This window comes from Mandrillus leucophaeus, unplaced genomic scaffold (assembly GCF_000951045.1).
Source record: "Mandrillus leucophaeus isolate KB7577 unplaced genomic scaffold, Mleu.le_1.0 Scaffold109, whole genome shotgun sequence".
NCBI lineage: Eukaryota > Metazoa > Chordata > Mammalia > Primates > Cercopithecidae > Mandrillus > Mandrillus leucophaeus.
Window position 1 is genome coordinate 2316690 of NW_012099098.1, and position 24803 is coordinate 2341492.

At 49.6% G+C, this 24803-nt stretch overlaps 2 protein-coding genes across 7 annotated transcripts in view; one reads left to right on the plus strand and one right to left on the minus strand.

The window, feature by feature from the left end:
- The window catches only part of ANGPTL2 (angiopoietin-like 2), a 35955-nt gene extending 11933 nt beyond the window's left edge, over positions 1-24022 (plus strand). Inside the window, exons 2-5 of the mRNA XM_011988480.1 lie at positions 2980-3845; positions 17861-18054; positions 19417-19687; positions 22215-24022. Coding sequence (XP_011843870.1) covers positions 3029-3845; positions 17861-18054; positions 19417-19687; positions 22215-22414 — 1482 coding nt within the window. The 5' untranslated portion in view covers positions 2980-3028 and the 3' untranslated portion in view covers positions 22415-24022. The remainder of the gene's footprint in view (positions 1-2979; positions 3846-17860; positions 18055-19416; positions 19688-22214) is intronic.
- The window catches only part of RALGPS1 (Ral GEF with PH domain and SH3 binding motif 1), a 265288-nt gene that overhangs the window by 115928 nt on the left and 124557 nt on the right, over positions 1-24803 (minus strand). The gene's annotated exons all lie outside the window — the stretch shown is intronic.

Consider the following 24803-nt stretch of genomic DNA (forward strand, 5'->3'; position numbering starts at 1 on the left):
GTGGTAGGCCCTGCACATGGGGCGGTGACCAACACAAACACCCCCTACCCTCATGGAGTTTGCATTCAAGGGAATGGGGCAGGGAGACAGCCTGTATCTGATGGTGATAAGGACACTGCAGGGGGAATGTGGTGAGGTCACAATCTTCAATCAGCAGGGATGGTCTAACTGAGAAGGTGATATTTCAGCAAAGACTGAAAGAGGTGAGGGAACAATGAAGAACGGGGCTGGGACCAGCAAGTATAAAGGCCCTGAGTCCCAAATGTGCTTAGAGCACTCAAGGGACAACCAAAAGGCCAACCAAGTGGCTGGAGGAGATGATTGAAGGGGAGAGGGGTCACAGACGAGACCAGGGAGGAAGTGGGGGCCAAATCATAGAGTGCCTTGGAGACCCACTAGCTTTTCCTCCAAGATGGTGAGCCACTGGGGGTTTTGAATAGAGGAGTGACCCCGTTTGACTTTTTAAAAAGGACCACTTTGGCTACCAAGTTGAGGACAGAAGGTAGGATGAACAAGGCCGGGGCAGGGAAGCTAGTTAGGAAATTACTGCAAGAGTCCAGGTGAATGGCACAGGTGGGTTGCACCAGGTTGGTGGCAGGGAGGTGGGGAGACACAGGACTCTGAGAATATTTCTGGCATTGTAATTTGGCGGTGAATTAGATGTGGGGTATGAAAGGAAGAAAGGCGTCTAGGATGACTTCAAGGCTTTTGGCCAGAGCAACTAGAGTGGACATTTACTAACACAGGAAAAACGGGGATGAACAGGTTGGGTTGGAGGTATGGGGAAAAACGAGTTCATTTCTGGATGAGTTGAGATACCTAGCAGATAGTCAAGTGGAAATGTCAAAGCAGCAGCTGTATGTATGAGTCTAGAGTCCAGGGGAGAGTTCCAGAAATAAACACGAAGTAATCAGTACTTGAGGGTGATCACCAACCTGACCTCTGGATGAGGTCACTAAGGTAAAGAAAATTCTGAGGACTGAGTTTTAGGTCCCCCTCAACAGTAAGAGAAAGGACAGGAATATGAGGATGGATGAACCAGCACAGGCTCTGAGGAGGAACAGCCAGCAAGACAGGAGGCAGGGTGGCGTTCAGGAAAGAAGGTCAAGAAGGGAGCCCAACTGTATTCCACAGTGTGAGAGGGAAAATATTAATGAGGATCAAGAACTAGCCCTTCCGGCCAGGCGCGGTGGCTCAAGCCTGTAATCCCAGCACTTTGGGAGGCCAAGACGGGCGGATCACGAGGTCAGGAGATCGAGACCATCCTGGCTAACACGGTGAAACCCCGTCTCTACTAAAAAATACAAAAAACTAGCCGGGCGAGGTGGCGGGTGCCTGTAGTCCCAGCTACTCGGGAGGCTGAGGCAGGAGAATGGTGTAAACCTGGGAGGCGGAGCTTGCAGTGAGCTGAGATCCGGCCACTGCACTCCAGCCCCGGCGACAGAGCGAGACTCCGTCTCAAAAAAAAAAAAAAAAAAAAAAAAACTAGCCCTTCCATCTGGCAAACAGAGGCCACTGGTGATCCTGTTTAGAGCAACCTAGAATGAAGGGGAGGAGGCAAAGCCTGATGAGGGTGGGCTCAAGAGAGACCAGGAAGAGAGGAACTTTCTGGAAATGGTGAGTGCAGGCAACTCTTTGGAGGCTTTGCTGAAAAGGGGAGCAGAGAAATGCGACAACAGCTGCAGAAGGGATATGAGGTCAAGAGAGGGTTTTCTTCAAGTTGAGAAAAATAACAGTACGATTGTAGGAAAACCACGATGATGTTGGGGAGATGGTGAGGACTGCTGGAGCAAGGCCCTCGAGTGGGCAAGGGGAGGGATCTAGCACATGTCCTCCCCTCCCTCTTGGCCCATTTAACTCCTACTCATTCCTCAAGGGTCAGTGTAAAGGGCACTTTCTCAGGGAAGCATTCCTGACCCTCCGATTAGGTCAATTCCCTGTAATACCCCTTTACAGCATGTGATAGTTGTGCTTTCCGGCATTTGGGAACGGCATAATGACATGAAAGCCCCATGAGGGCAGGGGCTGGCTCCATCCTGTTGGTAGCTGTATCCCTAGCCACCAGCATGCTGTCCAGCACATCACAGGTGTTCAATGAACATCTGGCGAAGGGATGAATGGTCCAAGAACAGAAGTGAAGCAAAACTAGAGACACATTCTGCGTTCTGCTCTCTTCTAACTGAATCACGTCGCAGTGGTCAGGACTCTGCTGTCACTGGCTGTTCCAAATATTTGGATTCAGAAGAACTTGATTGTTTGTTCCTGTTTTGGCTCTGTAGCTTAGCTAACACAGTGACCAGAGCCACGTAACTGGACGCATCCTTCCACTGACATTGTCCACTAATACCTGAATGTATTCCATAACATGTCAAACGATTCATTCATTTATCAAATATTTGCCCAAAGTGCAACATCCTGGGAATACAGGGTTGAATCAGACACAGGACGTGCCCTCATGGAGTTAGAATCCAACAGAGAAGATCAAACAGAACTGCTATTCAGCACTGCTGTGATAGGTATTACAAGGGGAAAGTTCAGGGGGTGTGAAAGTATAGAATAGGTAGACTTAACAGTCTGAGAGGCCTAAGGTAGCAGAGGAGGGAGATCAGAAAACCCTTCCTCTGCCTCCCCTTCCCAGCTTGAAGCTGCTTGGATACGGTTCTCAGGCTCTAGGCCAGTAGTTCAGCAAGGTGGCTGCGGGCGTTGGAGCTGGCTCTGGAAGTAGCAGGGCCAGGGCCTCCTGCCTTTAGATGCTCTGAGACCCTCCCTCTTCCCTTCTACCTCTGCTGGAGCCTGCCTGTCTCCTCTTGCTTCCAGAATGGCTGCCTGTTCTCTGACTTCAAGAGAATATAACCCAGCATCCTGAAGCTGAGTTTTTGGAAAGCTCTGCCTGCCTGGCAAGAAGGCTGGGATCACTGACAGCACAGGGCACTGACAGTGGTGGGACCGTCACTGATTCTCCCCTCTGTTTACTTTCAGGCTTTCATAGATTCTATTCACAAAGAATAACCACCATTTTGCAAGGACCATGAGGCCACTGTGCGTGACATGCTGGTGGCTCGGACTGCTGGCTGCCATGGGAGCTGCTGCAGGCCAGGAGGATGGTTTTGAGGGCGCTGAGGAGGGCTCGCCAAGAGAGTTCATTTACCTAAACAGGTACAAGCGGGCGGGCGAGTCCCAGGACAAGTGCACCTACACCTTCATTGTGCCCCAGCAGCGGGTCACAGGTGCCATCTGCGTCAACTCCAAGGAGCCTGAGGTGCTTCTGGAGAACCGAGTGCATAAACAGGAGCTAGAGCTGCTCAACAATGAGCTGCTCAAGCAGAAGCGGCAGATAGAGACGCTGCAGCAGCTGGTGGAGGTGGACGGCGGCATTGTGAGCGAGGTGAAGCTGCTGCGCAAGGAGAGCCGCAACATGAACTCGCGGGTCACGCAGCTCTACATGCAGCTCCTGCATGAGATCATCCGCAAGCGGGACAATGCGTTGGAGCTCTCCCAGCTGGAGAACAGGATCCTGAACCAGACAGCCGACATGCTGCAGCTGGCCAGCAAGTACAAGGACCTGGAGCACAAGTACCAGCACCTGGCCACACTAGCCCACAACCAATCGGAGATCATCGCACAGCTTGAGGAGCACTGCCAGAGGGTGCCCGCAGCCAGGCCCGTCCCCCAGCCACCTCCCGCTGCCCCGCCCCGGGTCTACCAGCCACCCACCTACAACCGCATCATCAACCAGATCTCTACCAACGAGATCCAGAGTGACCAGAACCTGAAGGTGCTGCCACCCCCTCTGCCCACTATGCCCACTCTCACCAGCCTCCCATCCTCCACAGACAAGCCATCGGGTAAGTCCTTCTGGGATCGTGTTCCATGTGGGTCTCAGAGCCAGGCACCAGGCTTCCCTTGGCTGTGACCACAAATGGGGGAAAAGCCACGGCCTGTTGAAGCCAGGCCAAAGACGTGCACAATCCCCCAGCAATCCCTTGGGCCGAGCTGCTGGAGCCAGTGGGGTGAGGGGGGGGGACCACATTCCTTAGATGGATCCTCAAAGGCATTACCAAGAAATGGAGTTTCAGAACAGGGCAAACATTCTCTGGTTTCCGGCAGGAAAGAACCCAAGGCCTGTAGTTTTCTAGGCTCTGCATGCGATCCCGTGTGTTGGCAGATAGAAGAGAAGGTCTCTCCTGCAGCTCATGCACTGTGCCTGGCACGGGGCTGGCCCTCTGTAAATGCTCACCAAATAAACAATGGGCCAAAAGAAAAGAAAGTATTACCCACGTTAAGAATATGATAAATGCATTGTAGGGGCTGGGCATGGGAAGGAGTCCTTCCTAAAGCCCACACACTTCCTAGAGTCTGCTGCTGTCTAGAATTTTCAATGATGCTTCCATATGCTCTTACATACACATTTCATCTTAAAATACAGCCATTCTCAAAATACCGTTATGGGGGAGGAATGGGGTTGCTGGCAGGTTTTAAAGCTTACCCAAGATACTGGCACTGGACATTTCCATGTATGTTACATAATTAACTCCTGGAGCTCCTTACGGACAGGATGAGTAACTTGCTAATAGGCTTAGGGTGTTCAGGCTAGATTTGCATTCAGGTCTTTTCACTTTAAATATCCGGCTGACTCCTCTAGGCTCTAGGACTCTAGGAATCCTCATTTCTGGAAGAAGCAGGCCAGAGGCTTCCCTCTCAGAATGTCAGCACACATCCAGTCCTCTGAAGCTCAACGCCTTGTTCATCCGGAACGCCTGAGCCTTCCCAGTGGGCTGCCACATGAGAACTAGATTCATCTCTGCAAACATGAACCATGTATCTGCTCCAAGTCAGTGCTTTCGGTCCCACTTCATTGTATAAGCAGGGAGAGATTTTTACTGAAAATATCCTGCTTTACACTTATTTCACACTTTTAAAAATAACCTCCAGTACTGGGAATAGCAGCTTCTTGCTAATTCCAAAGAGGGGCTGAACCTGACTGCAGGAGGGTGGCCAGGGCAGAGGACAAGGGCAGCATTGTTTTCAGATGGGGCAGGGGAGGTGAGTTAAATGCAAGGTGAACATCCACTGCAGCACCTAAAAGGAAGGACCTGGCCTGGCTGCAGGGTTGAGGGCAGGCGCTTTGGAGGAGACTGGCCTGGATTCAAATCCAGATTCCTCCACTGATTAGCTCTGGGACATTAGGCAAGTCACTTTGTCCTTCTGAGGCTCGGCTTCCTCATCTGTTAATTGAGGATAGATTAAAATAGTGCCTGTCACTTTAGGAAATGAAATATTGCAAAAAAACATGTTTAGCACAATGTTGGGTCCACAGTAAACTACAAGTCTCCTTTGATCTAGGTCTTTTCATCTTAAAACAAGGAGACTGAAATAAACAGTCAGTCCCTTTTTTAGCTCTGGCGTTCCATCTGTACACGTGTCTGCTTTAAATCAGAAGCTCTGAAAGAGAGGGCAGGGTGTGTTAATTTGTCTTGATAGAATATCAAGAGGGTAAAACGTGCCCTTGGGCACCAAAGGCCCAGCTGAATGTTGTTATAACCCTGACTGGAGACAGGCTGGACTCAGTGGTTACTCAACAAGTCTCCTCTGGCCTCTCCTCTGCCTAAGTGTCTCTGGTTTCTAACTCAAAACATTTCAGGACATTCCCGGGCTTGAACTAAGCTGGTAGATACATAGTATAGGAATAAAGACTTGGGTTTGCATCCATGCTCTTCCCCTTGGTTAGCTGTTCCCTCACGAGAAAGTTTTAACTCTTCTGAGCCTCAATTTTCTCCTCTGTAAAATGGGGACAAGGGTCATAACCTCACAGTGTTATGCTGTGGATACAATACAATCAAGCATGAAACATTATGTCATGTAGTGCAGCCAACATTTGCTGAGCCCCTACTGCATGCTGGTCACAGCACTAGACTTGGGGAAGCAGGTGACAACTATGGTCCCTGACCTCCAGGAGCTCAGTCTGGGGGAGGTGGCAGGTGCATGAATGCATCTGGGATCCATCCAATGCCCATGATTTCTAGTCCCGAAAATCAGCACATCAGATCTGACAACAGATTTCTCTGAGAGGGAGTATCTGTCAAGGCCAAAATTTCTAAAATCAGGAATGCAGTGAAAACTGGGCTGTCTGATCACTGTGGTGATACCCTGGTGTGCTAAGTGCCCTGGGGGACAGTAAGGTGGCATGACTAATTCTGCCTAGAGGGAAGGGAGAAGTTAGATAGAGGTGGCACTTCTTTGTTGCATCTTGAAGGATTTGTAAGATTTTACCAGGCAGACCTGGGAGTTGGGAACCCAAGTGACTAGTGGATCTCTGATGGAGATGAGTCTTTGCAAGGGCCCAGGGGCACCGTTCCACTCCTGGCACCACAGATGGTTCAATCTCCTGCTTCTTTGTGTTCACAATCCAGCGTGGGCTGTGTGTATCCAAGGGTCCTGCACTCACCCATCTTTTTTCTCCCACTTACGAAAGCATGCTGTCATGGGAGGGAATGGCAGTGATTTCATCACAGAGATAACTTGAATGCATTAGAATTTATCCTTTTTTGTTACGCAAGGATCCCCAAATGTTGGTACTTGCTCATTACTAGTAGATTTCTTGTGACCCATCTCACCACTGAGCTCCCACACAAGGCACTGCCAGCTGGGATTGAGTGCCTAGCTGTGGAAGCTGAATGGGTAGACAGAGCCCAGGAAGACAGCAGCTGGGGGACGGCCCTGCCCTCTCCTGGTGTTGAGGACTAAACTGGGAGGAAAACACAGATGGTCTCTCTGCACGGAACAGTCAGGGCATCCAGTCAGCAGAGAACATTCTTATCAGGTCTGTTCAGAGGGCTTGGAGCAGGTTCTGATCCCGGAAGACAAAACACTCTTCTGTGCTCTCATCCAACAGATCCTTTGTTCTCAGGGACACCACTCGGCCAGAAACACCTTTGCAATTAAACACCTTTGCTCCCGAGCCTTGGCAGCTTCCAAATCTTTCACTCAGCAACCTCGGAGCCATGCGCTCTTTTCTTCTTTGTCTGCCCACAGCATGCCCTTCCCAAGGGAGCCATGGTTGCTTATCTGAAGCTGTACTCACAAGCCTGTTCCCAGCCTTACTGAGACAGTAACAGGGTGGCCCCAGGTCAGAATGGCCTGCTGAGAGCCTGAGTGAGGAGGCACAGGCAGCTCCTGGCTTCCCTGCCCCCTGACCTGGGCTTTGTCCTGTGTCTCTCAGGTCTGGCCAGACCCGAAGGCATTTTAGTTAGGATGGTGCTGTGATGAGGCCTGGGCCAAATGGCCCTGTCTGTGGTCCTCTGCCCCATGTATCCTGCTGCTGCTATTAAAGAGGAAGGCTACAGCGGTCATTCTCTAAGAGGCAAAGGATAGAGCAGGCACCTGGGTTCTGGTACTGTTTCTCAGACCACCCAAGGCGGAGCCACACATGTGCCAGCCCCCCTGCGCAGTGCCCATCCCAGAGACTGATCAGGGAGGAAACGACAGTGCCAACAGCAGCTGCCACAGACGGGCTTTGTCAGAAACTAATCTTTAACGACCAAAAGGAGTGAGCACTTTTAGCTGTTTTCTCTCCTGAGAAACAGAATACAACCAGTTCAGTTTATTTCTCAATGAGTGAAGAAGAAGGGGCCATAAAACCATGAAATACTGGAACTGTTAGGGGCCTCTCAGATCCCCTAGCACGGCCTTCCTGTAACAGAGCCTGCTGGTGGCAGAGCAGAGATCGATCCTGGGACTTGTAACTTGCAGGATATTGAGGTTCACAGAGGTTAAGTAACTTAGCCAAGGGTACACAGCTAGTAAGTGGGTTGGCCAAGACTCAAACCAAAGTGTGTCTTAACTACTCTGGATATTGCATATTTCCACGGGAAGGCTGGAGGGGAACTGGTGTAAAAATCACCCCGTGAATGCTTGACTTGGCCCCAGCTGCCACAGGGAACCGACCTTCTATCTCTACTTCCTGACCTTCTCTCTCTACTTCCTGGTGCCATGTTCCAAACAGTTCCTTAAAATGAGCTCTGGGAACAGAGGTGGTAGATTTGTTATTAGAATGCTCATGGTTCTGATAACACAAAACACTGTTGCTACCAACCCACCACCATCGCGCTCCCCGTCCCCAGGCCCAGCAGGAACCAGCCGAGCTTTCCAGCAGAAAGCACAATGTGCACCCGACTCCCAGCAAATGGACCCAACTGAAGTCTACTTTTTAACTTTTATCCAATCTGGACATATCCTCTGGGGTTCCTTCTACTCAGCATTTCAGTGTATAGCTAAGTCTTTCAACATACAGCTAAGTGTGAAGCTTTGATTTCTTTAAATGTTAGCCCTGACTATATAAATGTCAGTAGACATGACCTTCCCTTGGGGCCACATTAGGAGGCCCCCACATTGCTTCAGTGACAACAGTGCACACGTGGAAGCCACCCCATCTCACAACAGATGGGCTATGGCTAGGATGGCATGGACAACTTGAACAAGAGTGTTTTCCTAGATAGATTTTCCACCTGTATTTCATTCCACCCTATAAGGTAGGAAATATGTACATGACTGTGGTTCCCCAGCACAACGGTATGTTTTAAAACAGAGCAATATATGATGTTGTAGCTCCCATTCTTTCTGGAGGTCAAACAAGCAACCAGGTGAAAAGGTGTCAACCCATGCGTGGCTGGGTCAGCTCCAGCAGGCTGGGTGTCCAGGCCCAAGCATTGCAGAGAGGTGGAGAAGCACAGGGTGTGTGTGGTGATGGTGGTGAGTGAGGGTGACTCTGCCCATTCTGACTCAGCCTTCAAGGTCACAGGGGCTGAGGGAAAAGCCCACCCAGGACTCCTGCCTTCAGAGCATGTGCTGTTTCCACTGTATAATATTTTCTTTTATTCTAAAAGTTTTTGTTAAACAAAATAAGATTCCAAATTTCGCACAAACTACATAATCCAGTGATTTCTCAAAGAGCATTCGTTGCTAGCTTCTTCCTAAACAAAATCTACTCTAGGAAGATGGCCCACCTGGATGATGGTTCCAGGAGGGCCAGCTCCCTTACTGCTTTGCTTTCTCTTCCTCTTCTTCTGGTACCTTTGGGAACTGATCACAAAGAGCCTTTTGAGTGTGATGGAAAGCTACCCCTCCATTCCTCAGGCAGTTTTCCAAAGATGACACTTGGCTAAATGCTCAGGGTATTTACAGTCATAGGAGATAAACTATCAACTTGTTACTGTTAAAAAAAAAAAAATCTCATGGTCTGGGATCTTGATGCCTGAAAATCCCAAGATTGGTACTTGGCAAACTGAAAGAAATCTAGAAAACCCTAGAGATCAGGCATCTGTGGCCAGCTAAATGGTCATACAAATGGATTGCTGCGGTGAACCTGTATAGTACTAATCCTGAGATGCTGTCCCCCCCGCCCCCACCCCCATAAAAAAAATAAAGTAGTATTAAGTTAGCCTCATACAAATGCTGGCACCATGCTCCTGGACTTCTCAGCCTCCATAACTGTGAGCCAAATAAACTTCCTTTCTTTATAAATTACCCAGTCTGTGCTATTCTGTTATAGCATCAGGAAATGGACTAGGTTCAGTCTTATAAAAGTAATGAAGTATATACTTTCAGTGGTTTATGCCCACATCAGCGAAGGATGCAGGCAGCAGAGACCTCTTGATGGGAACACTGGAGATGATCTTTCCTACTATCCCCGCATCACCACTGCCTCAACTTCGGCTCTCCCTGGCATGAATCTGGTCAAAGATTATGCTGAAAATCAGCCTGATGGTCCTCATCTTGTATCTCAAGATGAGCCTATGCAGCTACAGGGCCTGGACTATTTATGTGATCCTTTGCTTTTAAAAAAAATAAGCTACTTTTTCCTGATATTTTTGAATATAGTAAGTCAAAACTACTGTACATACAGAGAAAAACCTTGCTAAGAGAATTTGTTTAAATTATAAATACAATAGCTCCTAAATGATGAAATTAAGTATCTTAGATGGTATGTCTAGAGTAGGGTCCAAATGAACAAAAAATCTACTCATCTGGCACCATCCCAGGCATAATGTGCAGACAGACTACTACAAACTGTCCAGACTTTCCCACAAAGCAGGTTTCCTTGGCCAGGGTTTGGTCTGGATGTGGATTATCATCTGTTGTGGGGTCTCTGTTTCCAGATGGATTTATTATTATTGGTTCTCAGCTGGAAAGCACAGAATGAAGGTAGCAAAGGGGATGCAGCTCAGGATGGTAAAGGATGGAGGGTGAAGGATGGAGGGTTGAAAGATGGAGGGAGGCACACAGAGCATGCAGGGACTCATGGAGTGAGCCTGCAAGGGCTCCGGCCTGAAAGGAGCCCACAGTCTTACGGGGACGCAGATCCCCACCAATCCTAATGTGGTGTGATAACTGTAGCACAGAAGGTGAACCTGAGTTCTAATCCCAGATCCTCCACTTTCCAGCCATGCGATCCTCTTGAGCCTTGGCTTTCTCGCAGGTGCAGGGCCTTACGAGGATGAAATCAAACAGTGTGCAAAGCACCTGGCACATGAAAGGCTCTAGGTATATGATCATCACCATTCTTATTTTATTCCAGTAGAGATACATATACAAAGCATTTTGGGAACCCTGAAAAGGATTAAGTAGCTTTCCTGGGGTTGGGGAAGGCTTCCTGAAGGAGGTGATGAGGAAGGTAAGGGCCTTGCAGTGCTCTCAGAACCAGTGCCAGTGATAGTCAAGAAATCATGAAGACAAGGCTTGGTGCCAGACAAATGTCCTGTTTTCAGGAAAAGAAAAAGCATGTATACTAGAAATTACATACAACTGGCTTGTGGTCAAGCCCCAGTAAAACTATAGAAAAGAGTACACGAAGAGTTCGTGAGCATTTGGAAGATTAAAAGTCACCCATGAAAGCCGATGTAGGTTCTTGAAGAAGAAACCAACGAAGCTGATTCATTCTCTGGAAAGGGTTAATAGGCTGGCCAATTAACCAGGGACTGCTACCTGTCCAGTATCTGTGGACTACAGTCATGGGTCTGATAACTTCTTCCACGATATGCCTGCAGGACAGCACCACAGTCTCTGACAGAGCCACGGTCACTCTCATTAGTGTGCCTGCGGAAACTTGGGGCACTGCCCACCTCTACATCAGAGACCTCCCTCACCCAGGAAGCCTTGGGTGCAACTGGCCACTGCCCCCAGGGAGCCAAGGTGAGCTGCTCACCTCTGCACACAGTGGGACCACCAAAGCCCCTTCCAAACTCTTTTTAAAAATGTCTTTAAAGTCGCTGTTTCTCCTCCTGCCCAACGGCGCTGGTGGAAACCTAAGAGTGGTGCAGTGCTTCGGACAGTGGCCTCTGGGAAGCAGCGCTACAATGTCTGTTTCTCCTGGGGTCAAACGAGCAGAAACAGGACCTTTATAAGCCCTTTCTGGGCCCTAAGAGCTCTTATTTGAGAGGCCTCAGGCTGTACCACATGCATTGAAATGACCTACCTCACACATTTAATATAATTTTTACTGGAACAATTTTGAAAGGATTTAATACTTTTGCTTTTAAAATTATTTGGCTAAGAGTAACTCAATTAATTTATGGTTGGATCTAATTTCTCAGTAAACATCAAGCATGTTCAGGAATTCTTGGGAAGTGAAAAAAATCTAACCTACCAATTGTTTTCAAAAGTAATAACATTTTCATGAAGACAAAATTTAACAATTAATGAACTTGACAAGATGTTACACTTTGTAGAAATTTAATTACCACAATAAATTTTGATTTTGTAGTTTTCTTTTCATATTTTAGAGCCAGTAAGTTTTTTGAGGTCTCAAACATTTTCATCAACTCTTGAAACACTCATTGGCCCCAGGCACCATGCCCATTGCTTCAGGACTAAAGAGGACTGAAAGCAGGCACAAGCATTTGGACCTTTTCCCTGGAATGATCAGAAATGATATGTGTGATGTCAACTCTGAGGTTCTGCAGGAACTGAAATGCCTTTGGGACCATACAAGCTATTCCTGTGTTTAGGTTATTGTTTTATACTCTGGTTCACTGAAAAGCAGTGATTGACATAGAATATATATATATACACACACACACACACACACACACACACACGTCCATAACCAAAATCTTACTTTGCCAAGCCTCTGGATAAATGAGATTCGAAGATCCCCATACAACTGCTCCTCACTGTGGCCACCCCGCACACCCCATCCCCTGACCCTGTGTGTCTGTTCTCCTGCCCTCATGGGGTGCCCAGTGAGTCCTGATGCTGGCCTGGGTGGGACTCTCACCTAAGCAGGCCACGTGCCGTGGCACGCAGATGCATTCATTTGGGTAGGAAATTGCAGATCCAATTTCAACAGTTAGTCCTTTCTCCTGTTAGAAAAATGTTTCAGGGAGTGGTGAGAAGACTTTTTGGAGACAGACCATCAGTGAGAGTAAGTGAAAACAGCATACAGTTCTCATTAAAAGCAGACAGCATCTTAATGATAACACAGACGCTTCTCCCTAGAGCCTGCATATGGACTCAAATATTCACGGGAGCAACTTCCCAGAACTAAGAGCCCCCCCAGAACATTTCCCACAGGCCTCAGGGTCCTCTGAGTAGCCTAAGGTGGTCAAATTCTGACACCTGGGGCTGGACTCGGGGATAAAGAGGACTGTCGGGCTGCTGGCCAGCCACGGGGTCAAGTCGTGCTGTGGGCAGGAAGGACTCTGCTCCTCCCCCAACACCTCAGGCGCGTCAGGGAGAAGACGCATCCCTCTTGCCCACAGAGGCCGCGCTGCTTAGCTCCCAGCCTCAAGGTCAGATCTTCACGGAGCCATGTTTTCCTAGTAGGAGGAGCACTGCCCTGAGAGCTGATGCAGTTTGTGAGCCCATTTCTCCACTAGGGCCTGGACGGGTAAATCAGGCTGATGCTGGTCCGCCCCAGATCCACAGAAAGAGAACTGGAAATAGGATGTTATGCTTGCCTGGCCTAGGTGCCGGTTCTAACTCAGCTTGACCTGAAAGGCCCTGTGTTGGGGGTAGCAAGCACTGAATCAGCCATCAATCAAGTGGGTCCTCGTTTCCTGGGAGGCCATAGTCCTTGTGTGCCTAATCCCTGTCAAGAGCCCCAGAGAGGAGGAAGGAAGCACCCAAAGCTGATCACCTCCAACACTTACCAGGGTGTGGCAGTGGGGTCCGGGCTGAGACCTGTGTACTTGGTACTCCCCCACTTGCTGATGTCCCTCCTCTGGAGGCCTCCTGACCCCAGACCCTGTGTGCCTTCCCACCCTTGTTGCTTCTCCAGGGAACCACACAGACTCGGCTCAGCCACGGGGCCGCACTTCTCTTCACGTGGAACATTTGGCCACAGCTCCGCCAAGAATGTAAATGTGGTCTTTATAGAGATGAGGTCGGGGCATTCGCTCCACTCTGAGCCCAGGTGCTGCCGAGTTAGTGTTGGCCTGATGCTCTGGGCAGAGCTGCCCTCTCAGAAGGGGCGCCAAGTTAAACACCACTAGGTACTCTGCACTGGTCCAAAGGGAGCGCTTTGCCCACTGCACACTGAAAACTCAGTTTCATTGACAAAAAAAGATTTCCATTCTTCACGTTAATATATCTTTGTGGCCTTCTGCACTGAAATTCTGACTTAAAAATATACGGAAAACATCTACTGGTAAATATCTTACATTTAGTCTTGTATTGAAAAGCAAATGTAGTAACGTGTGTGTGGAGGAGGAATGAGTTGGGGAGGTGAACAACTTCAAAAATGTCAGCTTTCATCTATCAAAGGAAACAGAAAGGGATAATCTTCACAGAGCACCTGCCCCAGCTGGCCCCCATGCTGGCCGCTCTTGTGTTCACGACATTCTCAGAACAGCTATGGTCTCCTCCCCATTTCACAGAAGAAGAAATTGAGGCTCAATGAGGACCCAGGCCAAAGTCACACTGTGCAGAGGTGAGGCCATCGACATTGGAGCCGAGGGCTCCTGACTCCAAGTGTGGAGTCCTCCTCCAGCCCTTGCGTCCTCAGCCAGGTCTTCCTCCATCGAGGCCTGACCCTTGCCTGGCCCCCTACGAGGGCATTGTTTATATGGAACCGATATAGATTTTTCACAGTATTATTTATATGTTACAGTTGTGGATTTCTCCTCAAAGTAGGATGCTTTGTCTCTGCTATTTCAAGGGAGCCACATAATTTTACTGCTGATAATTTTTCAATGTTAACTCTTTTTCTGACTAATTTTCATCCATCATTGATGTTTCTGACCTTTGCCACTGGTGCCTTTAATGTGTGAAAAGGAAATGTGTTTGAATGCAGGAGATTTCATAGAGGTCTACTAAGGGTTCTGAGGGAAATTGTGTTTGAATATGTGTTTTCGACAGAAGCTAATGGGGCCTGATTGTCATGTGAAATTCAGTGTACAGACACATACACACATTTTCTGTAACAGCAGAAAATACTAAACACTTCGACACTATTTGATACCTACTCCATTATTCTAGAAAGCCTTAAAAGAATTACCATGTTTGCCTTTTTTAAAAAAAGAAAAACTTCTACATCATAACAGACACTAGAATAGTTGAAAAATGGGCAAAGAACACCAAAAGGTAAATATGGAAGAAAAAACTCATTAAAGATTTTTAAAAGTTTTATACCTTGACAAAGAACTGTAAATTTTTATGTTTTATTTTGTCGCTGGCTGACTGGCAAAGATTAACATTAGTTCTAAGGACACAGAGCTAAGTCAGCCTGGGTCCCTGATTCTTGAGTTCGCTCTGGTTGGGGAAAAAGAAGAGTACTTTAGTGTGTGAGCTCTGGACACGCCCTGGGTGCATACAACTGCTGGGTCCCTTACCCACCAGGTAACCTCGAGGGGATCCCCTAATGACCACAGGGTCTGCTTTCCTACCTCATAGGAGTGTCAGGAGGGTCAGCTGTGGAAATACGTGCCTCGGACCATAGGAAATGCTCAGTACACACTGGCTATTAATATTACTACTTCAGTCATGACTCTTAGAGCAAGGAGTTTATAACCTGGGACTTTGGGAATCTATTACCTTCTGAAACTGTATACAGAATTGTGTGAGTCTGTACATTTTTCTGAATAAAGAATCTAGAACCATCCCCAAATTCGTAAAGGGACTAGTAGCCCCAAAACATTTAAAAACACTTGCCTTTAAATAGAGCCCTTGGTGGAAATGCCAAAGGTAAAACTGAGATCACTGATGGCGCCCACAAAGGCAGCCCCAGCTGGAGCCACGAGGCCAACTGCCACTCCCCCAGCAGCCTCCACAGCCTCTCCCTACGTGGCGCCTCCTTCAAAGGCGGCCTTTACATCTGACAATTCTGCAGCAGTCCTGGCAGCTGTGCAGTAAGAGGCTGGGCTGCTCGCTCTCAGTGGGCGTTATTTTGCAGGCTTCTGCCGGATCTTCCGTCACCAGTATTCGCATCAAACGGCCTCTCCTGTGCTGCTGACTTGGTAAGGAGCAAGGAGGCCTCCCACGCCCACCGGCGCTCTGCTCCAGCTGTTGGGGACAGACTCCCATTCTCTGCCTCCGTCCCTGGGGCTTCAGCTGAACACAACCAAAACCTTTTTCTCCTTCACAAATGCTCTTTCTGGAGGTCTGGCCTCCCCTTCCCCAGGAAGGATACTGAGGGGGTGGTAGGGGAAAGGCGGGAAGTGGCACTGCCAAAGGAAGCAGCTGCTTGTGCCCCATCTGCTACCCAGGGGTGGGGAGTATTGGGTCCTGCCCCATCCTTTGGAGAAGAGGCCTGGCAAAAAGGTAAATGGGTGAGAAGTTTCTCCCTGGAAGATGAAGGGAGAAGCCCCCCGAGTTAACTGTCAGCACCCAAACCAATCTTTCTTCTTGGGGCGATACTGGGCAGTGGGAAGCAAGGAATGAGCAAGACAGTGCCTGGCTTCCCGTCAGGTTCTAGGTGGATGAATGCTCAAACACAAGGCTTCTTCCTGCAAGGCCTCAGGCAGAGCCCACCTGAGATGTCTAACAGAGACCAGAAACCTAAGTCTTTCTGGTTTATAACCATTACCTGTGAACTAGTTGAGCCCAAACGCCAGCCAGGAAGGAATGTGAGAAGTGTGACCTGCACCAGAAAAGCTGAGTACACCTGTCACTGATGGGCACCTCCCTTCAACTCCCACAGAAAGAGAAAGGACAGGATCTACAGGAATTCAAGTGGGGAGGAGGTAGTGAGGTCAGCTCCTCCCTCGTTGGGCATCAGAGCAGCCCCACCCTGCCCTGAGCTTCCGCTGCCCAGCACCACATCTGCAGAGGCTGGGACTCAATACACAGTTGTTGAATAAACACACAAATCGATAGAACATATACAATGGTACTTTCTTAGCACTTTCGTCCTCAACCAGTCTCATTGTGGGGATTTTTTGTTTGTTTGTTTATTTTGAGTCGGAGTCTCACTCTGTCGCCCAGGTTGGAGTGCAGTGGGGCCATCTTGGCTCACTGAAACCTCTGCCTCCCGGATTCAAGCGGTTCTCCTGCCTCAGCCTCCCCGGTAGCTGGGACTACAGGTGCCTGCCACCACACCCGGCTAATTTTTTGTATTTTTAGTAGAGACGGGGTTTTACCATATTAGCCAGGATGGTCTCGATCTCCTGACCTTGTGATCCGCCTGCCTCGGCCTCCCAACGTGCTGGGATTATAGGTGTGAGCCACCGCACCCGGCCCTATGGGGAATATTTTGAAGAGACTGAAGCAAAACATGATTTTCTTTCTTTCAGCCATTTTCATCTGAATGGCTAGGCCTTGAAGACCTTCTAAAGGTTCCTCAGATCAATGAGAAAGGCCCCAGACTGTCCAGACCCTTGGTGACTCAAGCTTGTACCTTCTTGCTGATGTGACCAACACTGGAACATAAGAAACTGCCTGGGGAGGGCAGAGTTGATGGGCAGGGGTGGTGAGGGCTGAAAGACCTGTGGTATAACACCCATTCCTTCTGACTGGGCTGCCCAAGTTCAGTGGAGTCACAAAGAATCACAGAACCCTCTGGTCTCAGCTTCAGAAGAGAGCCATGGATTGGGCTGTATCCTAGACATCATCCTTTAAGTTTATGAGCCTGCCAGGAAGACCTCAGAATGCATGAGGTCGAGCATCTGGCCCTCATTGAGCTTCCTTTGGAAAACACACAGATTGAGCTGAAAGGGAACCTGGCTCCCTAAAAAGACACTTGAAGAGCAGTGAGTGAATCCCAGGAATATCCCAAAGTCTCTGGCTACATGGCCAAATTCTGGGCATGGCCTAGGCCCCCATGACTGTGGAAGTTCATTTAGTAAAAGCTGCAGCAGTCATCATGAAGCACTGTCACTGGAAGGGCAGATGTGGAGTCAGAATTGAAGGGGGCCAACTGCACTTGGCCCCCAGAAACAGTAATCCAGCGGAACCGAGTTTCCCTGCAGAAACAAAGCCATCAGAGCCTGCAGGCACTGACCGATGTTGCCACATTTAGTAGGTCCACATCTCTTTTTCCTAATACAATGAACCTGAAAAAGATCACCCCAGCAACTTCTCCCCAAGTGATCTCAGTAATCCTGACAATGCTGTATGAGGGAAATCTGATCTCCCTTCTAAAACTGGAAGAAACTGAGGGCTGGGAGAAGTGAAGAAGCCCAAAGTCACACTGTGAGGCGGGTGAGAGGAGAAAGTGAGCTTGGAGTGTGGGCATCCTGACCCCCGGTCCAAGGCTCTTGTCTTTATAATTATTTATCAAACTCGCAAAATAAAAATTGGTTACCTCAGACTGTGGGCCTGTGGCTCGCAGCTGGAGCCTCATCAGAGGTTGTGCCTGCTTGAGGTGCAGCTGGGGGTGTGGCCTGGTGACAGGCAGGTCTGTGATGTATATGCATGTCTGTGTCCCCAGGCCCATGGAGAGACTGCCTGCAGGCCCTGGAGGATGGCCACGACACCAGTTCCATCTACCTGGTGAAGCCGGAGAACACCAACCGCCTCATGCAGGTGTGGTGCGACCAGAGACACGACCCCGGGGGCTGGACTGTCATCCAGAGACGCCTGGATGGCTCTGTTAACTTCTTCAGGAACTGGGAGACGTACAAGGTGAGACCCGGCAGGGGCTGTGCTGCCCACAAGGTGACTGGCCCACCCCAAGAGAGGCCTGAGCGACCAGTAGAAGAGCCCACTCAGAGGTACATGCTGACCAAGTCCAGGCCAGTGCGGCCCCAACAGCACACATACCTGAGGCAAGAAGGATGCAGACAGGGCCACTGTGCAAACCCACCAGGAGTAGTGAGAACCAGCTCCTCCTCTGACTGCTGCTAGCAACTGCTGCAGGACAAGAGTTAGCAGAGCAGACCACTACAGCCCCACAGGACAGGGTGAGAGTTTAGAAATGCTGGTATGGGGGCCCAGGAGTGGGGAGCATTTCATTCCCAACAGGGGTTTCCATGGAGAAAGACCTGCTCTCAAAGCCCAGAAGGGGCAAGTCCCAAAAGGCTCCCAGTCCCTGGGAGAATCCCCCAGAGAGTCCTGGTAGGGAACTGTGGCAATGTTCAAGTCCTAATTCCAGGCTCATCCTCTGGGCTCCCTGCTTCCCAGGGAGTTGAAATGCTCATCTGTGTAGCAGGGAAAGTTGCCAGGACTCAGACATACATGGTTCTTCACCCTCTAAACAGAGGTGGCACTAAGGAAGGCAAGAGTGGCTCGGTTTGCCAAGTGCCCAACCCATGCCAGCACCATGCTAAGGGCTTTCATGCGTTATTTTGTTTAATCTTGTATCAACCCCCTGAGGGAGGTTATGTTATGGACCCAGCTTACAGGTGAAAGTGTGGAGTAATTTGCTCAGGGTTGCAAAGCCAGCAATTGGCCCAGTAGTTACTGAAGCTGAGGCCTCTGACACTGAAGCTCACAAACTGCCTGAAGCCATGATGCCTTGCACACATGGCTCTGCCATGCCGGTGGATACCACTAGGTTGTAGACCTAGAGGGGAGCCCCAGTGGATGGGACACATGCGTCACAGCTCACACCTGTCTGGTGCATTAGAGTTTACACGTGACCCTCACACACAGCCCATCTCCAGAGAAGGAGGTGAAGCTCCGTGAAGGTCAGGGATTTGTCTGAGGAATGCTTGCTGCGTGCCTACTGAGTGCCAGGCCCTCCACTTGCCCCAGCACACATGTTCCTGCAGCAAGCCTGTGGGGAAGGTAATGTAGCCTCCCTGACGTAAGAACGAGGAATCTGGGGTTCACGTGATGCCTGGCACAGGGTAGGCACTCTACATATTTTGAATAAAGTGTGAGCCACAGAGAGATTCAGTGGTAGAGTAGGGGTCTGAACCAGGTCTGCTTCATGCTCTGCTTGTTTCCCAGGCCCCTCTATCCAGGGCTGAGTGTCCGACAGCCAGGCCTGCTGGCTGCAGGCACTGTAGGCCCCACATTAACACTCTCCCGGGTTTTCCCCAGCAAGGGTTTGGGAACATTGATGGCGAATACTGGCTGGGCCTGGAGAACATTTACTGGCTGACGAACCAAGGCAACTACAAACTCCTGGTGACCATGGAGGACTGGTCCGGCCGCAAAGTCTTTGCAGAATACGCCAGCTTCCGCCTGGAACCTGAGAGCGAGTATTATAAGCTGCGGCTGGGGCGCTACCACGGCAATGCGGGTGACTCCTTTACATGGCACAATGGCAAGCAGTTCACCACCCTGGACAGAGATCACGATGTTTACACAGGTAGGAAAAGTGGAGTCAAACCCAGGTGCAGGGCAGGGAAAAGAGGTCAACCACAGCCAGAGCCCCTGACTCCAGGGCTTGGAAATGGGAAGATCCCAGGGTGATAAGCAGCTGGGCCAAGCTGCCTGACCCTGTTACCACCCCCTGAGGGTCCCTTCTCCTGTCCACAGGTCCCCTTTACAAAGCTGGGTCAGAGTGGCATTGACAAATTTTAAAAAATGGGGTGAGGAGACATAAAGAGGTATACAAATCACACATACTAGGGCCAACTGGGGCCAATGCAGAAAGACATGTATTGGGCTGTGGCCTCACCACCTCTGTCCAAGGCACCTGGTATAGAGCTAACCAACTGCGCAGGCTCTGGGCCACACACCTGGGCTCCAGTGCTGGTCCCACCTCCTACCAGCCATGTGTCCTTGGGCATGCTGCTAAATCTCCCTGGGTCTCAGTTTCTGCATCTGGAAGGAAGGACAAGAACTACCTTGCAGGGTAGGGAGAAGGGTAGAGAGAATGTACCTAAGTGCTTTGTCTAGGATTTGGCACACAGCGAGGGCCCCACACCAGCTGGCTTTCTTCATGGTCACTGTTACTGCATGTAATGCTAGGGCAGTGCTGAGAGGAAGCTATTAAGAGGAAAGCAGATAGGAGAGAGAAAGTGATTTGTCTAAGACCACATGCTTCAAATCTAGGTCTTTACTAAGAAGTCTTTATTAAACAAAAAAACAAGAGAAAAAACAGAAAATTAGAAGAAACATAGATATGGTCCGGCCCCGAGTCCAGATATCAGACTCCCACATAGTTAATGTCTCCCCAGGGCCAACACCCAGTTTCTTGAGATGAAGCCCTCTCGGCCCTGCCACGCTCCTCCCTGAGGCTGGCACCACCTGACGGCCGATGCCGCCCCCAGGCTCAGGCTGTCTGCTCTCATGGGCAAACTCAGTCCTCTCCTGCCTACGTTTCCTATGTGGTATTGGTCAGAAGGCTACTCCCTCCCACTTGAGAAGCCAGCTCACGAGACTGTCCTACAAATGGCTTGCACTTCAGGCAGGCCCTGAAACCTACACACTAAGGTGGAGGGGATCCTCCATGCCAGGTCCCCATGGCAGCCACATTCTGAAGGGTAATTCTCCCAACATCAGGGGACAGGAAGGACATGACTTGCCCATCCCTACATCACACAGACACCTTGTCCACCCACTGACACTGAACTGGCCCAGCCCGAAGGGGCCCTGGAGGAGGAGCAGGCCCTTGTTCTGAAGCAGTAGGGCTGCCGAGGCTTCTAGAAGAGCAGGGCAGGAGGATGACCTTCAGAGCTGGTCAGACCCTGGGACACAGGGGCTGCTACAGCCTTTCTGGAGGGCCGCCTCCTTAGGGAGCGGAAAGTGTGTTCTATGATCCAAACTCAGATCTAGCCAGCAACAAAATCAGTGGCTGGCAAGTTCCTTGTCCCCGGAGGTGTGTGGGGCCTCCGCTGGCAAAGAGGAGGCTGGTTATGGTGTGCCCAAGGATCTCCCTGCTATACCAGTCCAACACTGCCACTTGGTCCCTGTGGCCTGGAATCATGACCCAGAAGGACCCCCAGAAAAACTCTGGGAAAACCTGGGCTGCAGCTCCCCTCTTGCTTTCTGCCTCAGACTGAGTGCGACCTCCTCACCTCATCCCACGGCCTTGGCCACCTGCTCTGTTGGGCCCTCCAACCCACAATCCTGACTGGAGCAGCCCCTCCCCTGAGTACAGGGTCCCCAAGCGAGGCCTAGTGAGGAAAGTGGGGACCCCCCTTCACTAAGAGCAATGCTGGCAGATAGTGGCCCCCTCTCCTCCTGCCACAGAGTGCACTGCCCCTGCATGCCCGCGCGCACCTTCCCACAGTTTTTACTGTTGTTCTGAACTGCTTGTCCTTGGCAGCAAAATTCAGCATGATGTGATAATGCCAAGAGTTTTATGGAAATACCTTTCCTTTGTGAAGTAATATAAAAAATTTTTTGGATGGAATACAAGCCAGGGAGGACTGGAGGAGCATTTCTTCTTAAACACTTCCTTTGTCATTCTATGAAGACTCCTGACCCAACCGTTTCAACTCTAAAAATTCCTAAAGGAAAGCTTTTCTCCCTCCCTGCCCACCTCAGGCCATCTCCATTTCCTATCAGAACACAAAGTGTGGAGTTCCCTTGGGGCCTCCTTTGCACCCAAGCCCTGGCTAAGTGTCAAGTACCCATCCTCATTCAATCCTCAGAGCCGTCCTGTGCGGCAGGCGTCATTTTTATTCTCATTTTACAGATGAGGATACAGTGGTTGGGAGAGGTTAAGTCACTTGTCTGAGATCACACAGCTAGTTAGTTATAAAGCTGAGCCTCAAAGGCAGGCCTGATGCATGGCCTCTCACCACCCATGGAGACGGGTCCACCTCCCAAGCGTTTCTGCTCCAGATGCCTCCCAGAGAGGGTTTTGCTGAAAGCCCTGAGCAAACTATGGACACAGGTAGAATGGCCTCCTCCCAGACACGCTCTCACTGCCTTCTCTCTTGCAGGAAACTGTGCCCACTACCAGAAGGGAGGCTGGTGGTATAACGCCTGTGCCCACTCCAACCTCAACGGGGTCTGGTACCGCGGGGGCCATTACAGGAGCCGCTACCAGGACGGAGTCTACTGGGCTGAGTTCCGAGGAGGCTCTTACTCACTCAAGAAAGTGGTTATGATGATCCGACCGAACCCCAACACCTTCCACTAAGCCAGCTCCCCCTCCTGACCTCTCATGGCCATTGCCAGGAGCCCACCCTGGTCACACTGGCCACAGCACAAAGAACAACTCCTCACCAGTTCATCCTGAGGCTGGGAGGACCGGGATGCTGGATTCTGTTTTCCGAAGTCACTGCAGCAGATGATGGAACTGAATCGATACAGTGTTTTCTATCTCTCCTACTTTCCTTCACACCAGACAGCCCCTCATGTCTCCAGGACAGGACAGGACTACAGACAACTCTTTAAATAAATTAAGTCTCTACAATAAAAACACAACTGCAAAATACCTTCATAATATACATGTGTATGAGCCTCCCTTGTGCACATATGTGTATACCACATATATATGCATTTAGATATACATCACATGTGATATATCTAGATCCATATATAGGGTTGCCTTACATACCTAAATACACATACATTCAGTTCTCAGATGTTGAAGCTGTCACCAGCAGCTTTGCTCTTAGGAGAAAAGCATTTCATTAGTGTTGTATTACTTGAGTCTAAGGGTAGATCACAGACTGTGGCTCAACTGAAAGGATCACCCTTGGCATCCGTGTGCCTGGATTCTTCCAGGATGTCTACAATGCTAACCTCTCACCATAGAGGTTCCCAGCTTCTTCTCTTAAGAACCCCTTTCGGCACCTAATCAAATTTCAAAATCCCTCCCGCTCCATTTTCATACTTTTCCCCATTCTCAGGACTTTCCACCATCCATCACCCACTTATCCTTTATTTGACACCATTCATTAAGTGCCTTCTGTGTGTCAGTCCCTGGCCATTCACCGCAGTTCAAGGCCCCCTTTCTGCTCTGTTGTGCTCCTCGCCTACCTACTCCTTGCCTTTTCTGTCACACAGCCCCTTCTTTCCAGGCAAGATTCCTCAGCTTCTGAGTAGGAAACACTCTGGGCTCCAGGTTTCTGGTTGGGAAGGGAAGGCCAGGCCAAAAGCTCCACCGGTCACACAGATAATGTACTCGCAGTTTTGTATCTTCCATTCACACTTTAGCCTACATGTCATTTTAGTCTTCACACAAATAATAACCTATCTGGCCAGGAGATAATCGGTTGAACAGAAGTCATCAGATCATCACAGCCCCCAGCTGGCTACAGACCAGAGGTTCCACGCTCTCAGGCTGACTAGAGTCCGCATCTCATCTCCAAACTACACTTCCCTGGAGAACAAGTGCCACAAAAATGAAAATGGGCCACTTCTCAGGAGTTGCTGAATAATCAGGGGTCACCGGACCCCTCGGTTGATGCACTGCAGCATGGTGGCTTTCTGAGCCCTGTTGGCCACGAAGTGTCAGCCTCAGCACTCCCAGGACTATTGCCAAGGAGGGGCAAGGGATGAGTCAAGAAGGTGAGACCCTTCCCGGTGGGCACGTGGGCCAGGCTGTGTGAGATGTTGGATGTTTGGTACTGTCCATGTCTGGGTGTGTGCCTATTACCTCAGCATTTCTCACAAAGTGTACCATGTAGCATGTTTTGTGTATATAAAAGGGAGGGTTTTAAAAAATATATATTCCCAGATTATCCTTGTAATGACACGAATCTGCAATAAAAGCCATCAGTGCTATTTGGATGTATCTACACTCTGTGTTACTGCTTTAGAATGCCTTCTGGGGGTCTCCCATATCAGAGACTCTTTAAGTAAAACCAGGAGGAGATTTGGCACCAGGACACACACCAGAATCATTTAAATCACACTCACCCTATCTCTGGTTACCACTTATACCCTCAGCCTCCCGAGTAGCTGGGACCACAGTAGTACCACAATAGTACTTCAGGCCAAGATGGCTCTCTGGAGCTCCACTTCCTCACATCCAGCTGTGTCCTGGATTTCTCCACCGGATGTCCTCCAAGCACCTTACAGGCAGTGCACTTAATGCCTGACACACCTTTCTTCTAGGTCTGGTCCCTTTTCACCAAATGGCACCAGGTACTCAATTGCTCAGATCAAAAACAAGGACCTCTCCCTTCCCCTGCCAAGGACAATCCATCCCTCCATGCCAAGCTATCTTGCCTGCCTTAGCGTAGGGTCTCATCTCCTCTGCCTTCAACTACTGCACCAGGCTCCAGACCAGGACTCTCCATCTCCCTCATTCCAATCCAACTTCCACACTAGCCGCTAGAACTGTTTCCTTGTAAAACAAATCTGTGGGTTGGGAATTGGTTCTAGGCATGACAGGAAATCCCAAAAGTTAAAGGAAAAGACTAGAAGATACAACTTTTTTCAGAACTCCAATTTTCTGCTTTCCAAGAAACAAAACAAAAAATAAAACGTGACCAAGATTAAAAGGCAAATATCGAATAAGAGAAAAATATTTGAAACATATATAGCAAATACAGAATATTCATGCTATGCTAAAACCT